This window comes from Magnolia sinica, chromosome 3, assembly GCF_029962835.1.
Source record: "Magnolia sinica isolate HGM2019 chromosome 3, MsV1, whole genome shotgun sequence".
Lineage (NCBI taxonomy): Eukaryota > Viridiplantae > Streptophyta > Magnoliopsida > Magnoliales > Magnoliaceae > Magnolia > Magnolia sinica.
In genome coordinates this window covers 15685171-15688332 of record NC_080575.1, presented here as the reverse complement: position 1 = coordinate 15688332, position 3162 = coordinate 15685171, and the positions used below count along the sequence as shown (strand labels likewise).

The 3162-nt window shown below is 47.3% G+C and overlaps 1 protein-coding gene across 1 annotated transcript; it reads right to left on the bottom strand.

The window, feature by feature from the left end:
* Nucleotides 1–408: 408 nt before the first annotated feature.
* Nucleotides 409–2868, bottom strand: LOC131239600 (UDP-glucuronate 4-epimerase 6). The gene has a single exon (XM_058237375.1). It carries the CDS (start codon nt 2767–2769, stop codon nt 1423–1425), a length of 1347 nt encoding a protein of 448 aa, XP_058093358.1. The 5' UTR covers nt 2770–2868; the 3' UTR covers nt 409–1422.
* Between the last annotated feature and the right edge of the window lie 294 nt (nt 2869–3162).

Genomic DNA, 3162 nt, shown 5'->3' with positions numbered 1-3162 from the left:
ATCTGTTGATTAGGTCATACTAACCCAGATGAAGGGAAAAAACAAAGATAGGCTTGATCTAAAACTTTTATGGCCTCCAAAATGCTTTTAACGGCCAACCTTCATTCAACACTGTTTCCTGTAATGTGTTCCACTTGAGATTGGGATATACCTAATTTTGGTCTCATACCATAAAATGATCTAGAAAAATAGATGAACGGCATGGATGAAACACATACATCATGGTGGGACCCACAGAGCACCGACCACCAGCCATTGGCCGGTGGCAGGGGTAGCACCCAATCAGTTTCCCTGTAATCTAAGCCGTTCATGCAGTGGTTCCACCATAGATGGTCCACTATACCAAGCACCGACACTTATAAATGATCTCACATTTAAGAAAAGGACAGCTCCCTCAATCATTAAAAATGTACCGAAACAGATAATCTTTTTATAAGAAATCATAATCACTAGCATTACAGTGTACGGATTTACATCCCACCATCGAAAAAGCATTTAAAAAAAAAAACAAAAGCAAGAGGAATCGTGACATCATCTTTCATCAATCACGAACTCCATCGTGGCCCACTCAAGTCGAATCTACACCCTTCGCTGCAAAACTCGACTCCTCGACCACACATTTCATTACAGTACAACTCATCAACCTTTTCTCCTCTTTTTAGGGGCCACACTCATCATTATTCACAGATCTATCTCTCTGTCTACCCATTTATGTTCCGGTTCTCCTTTTCCAGCTTTGCACTTTTTCTATTCCTATTTTACCCTCCCTTTTCCCTAATATTACAACAATATATGGTCCTAATGCATCCGAACGGAAGCAGATACATCCATTCTGTCCAACTGGGCACGTGATTCCATGATCCAGACCGTTAATATTACCTCAACCACTCATTCTGACGCACATCGCTTATTCCAAACCGCTTATTTATTCACGGCAGATCATATACACACCCCCACATGTGCCAGTGTAGCAGATAGGTTCAAAATCTCAGCCATCCATCAGACGGGATAGAATTCGTGAGTGGACGGACCTGATTCTCGAACCACAACATCTACATAGCAGTACCCTCTGATGGATGGATTGGATCTCAACCATACACAAGGTGTTCTGATCCTGTAGATTCTCTTGCCAGAAAAATAAATCCAGTCCACTCAGAAAATGGGCCCTGATATTTGAAACAGATGGACGGGTAAATTTCTTTCAGAAACCGTGATCCATCTGATCAGTGGACGGATCTGATTCACAACCCATGAGATCGAAAAAGCAGTACCCCTCTGATGGACGGATTGGATCTGTAACCTGTAAGCCACGCTGGCACATATGACCATCGTTCACGGTCTAATGCATCAGGACCGTACAATCCCTATAACACAATATAAAAAAATTATAAAAATTATAAAAAAAAAAAAAAAAAACCAACCTCAAGAAGACTTCTCCCCATTTTCAGTTTCCTTATTTACCCTCGTCTTAATTCCATAATACCCAACATACCACTTAACGAATTTCCTCAACCCGGTAGCCAGATCCGTAGAAGGCTTATACCCGAAATCCCTCCACGCCTGGCTCACGTTAGCATGAGTGAACGGCACATCTCCATTACGAGGCATCTTCACCACATGCTTCTTAGCTTTCATTCCCAACAACCCTTCTAAAATCCCAACTAATTTCCCAACTGTAACTGGCGAAGTATTTCCCAAGTTGTAGATTCTAAGCTGCGCCGGTGCTTTCTTACGCCTCCCACTACCAGTACTCTTCTCAGCGGTATCCAGCGCACCCAGGCACCCTTTAACAACATCATCTATATAAGTGAAATCTCTAGCTACTTCCTTCATATCCTGCGTTTGGAAGATTGAGATTGGTTTTCCTTGAAGAATGTCCTTTGTAAAGAAGAAGTAGGCCATGTCAGGTCGGCCCCACGGACCGTAGACGGTGAAGAAACGTAGGCCGGTGATTGATAGACCGTAGATGTGATTGTAGGTATGAGCTATTTCTTCTCCGGCTTTCTTCGTTGCGGCGTAGAGGCTAGCTGGTTGATCGGTGCGGTGAGATTCGGAAAAGGGGTTTTGGGTGTTGAGACCGTAGACAGAGCTTGATGAGGCCCAGACGATCGACGGTTGGGGATCTGCTGATTTGGAGATTTCTAGTAGATTGATGAAGCCGGCGATGTTGGAATTTACGTAGGATTGGGGGTTTTGCATTGCGTAGCGGACGCCGGCTTGGGCGGCGAGGTGGAGGATGTGGGTGAAGGGGACGATGTCGAAGAGCTTGGAGAGGATTGGGGTGTCGTTGAGATCGGATTCGACGATGAAGATGTTGTGTTTGGAGAGGAGGGATTGGCGGGAGCGTTTGAGAGATGGGTCGTAGTAGGAATTGAAGTTGTCGAGACCGACGACGCCGTCGCCGCGTTTTTTTAAGGCGAGGGAGCAGTGGGTGCCGACGAAGCCGGCGGCGCCGGTGACGAGGACGGTTAGGCCGTTGGGGCGGCGGGGAGTGGAGGAATGTCGGACTTGTTTTTCCCAGGATGGGCCGGTGGAGCCGTAGAAGGCGGAGGAGAGGAGGTGGAGGTGGTGGTGGGGGTGGTCATGGGAGGAGGAGAGAGGAGGAGAGGAGATTGTGAAGAAGAGGACGAGAAGGAGGGCGAGGAGGAGGGTGGCTCGGAAGAGGAGTTTGGAGGAGGCGGCGAGGAGTTTTGTGGAATTTACGCGGCGGAGGTAGCTGTTGTAGCGCTCCAGTTTGGTGGTTTTGCTGGTGTCTGGAGGGGAGGCCATGAGAGAACAGGGAGGGATAGTTTGGGAATTTTGAGGGTGGAGGGGAAGGAGGGAGGGGTAGTTTGGGAATTCGGGGGGGGGGGGGGGGGGGGGGGGGGGATTTGGGGTGGCTGGGAGAGAGTAGAGGAGAGGAGATGGAATATAAAGGGGTGTGAGGGGGAGAGAAGGAGAGAGGGAGGTGGGCCATGTTAGGGGAAGGTGGGCCATGCTGTGAGTTGGATTGCACTGGTTGTATTTTTGTGTTGACTCTCTCTGAGGTGTTTGCAAGTGGTGGAGTGAATTTTTTTTTTTTTTTTTTCTTTTGGAAATAGGGTTGCTTTTTGGAGTAAATTACAAAAGTGGTATTATTTTTCTTTTCAGTGGGCATGGTCTGAGTCGACTCGACTCGGAATC

What these genes read in the sequence shown, in the direction of transcription:
- LOC131239600 (XM_058237375.1), bottom strand. Translation starts at nt 2,769, where the DNA reads ATGGCCTCCCCTCCAGACACCAGCAAAACCACCAAACTGGAGCGCTAC.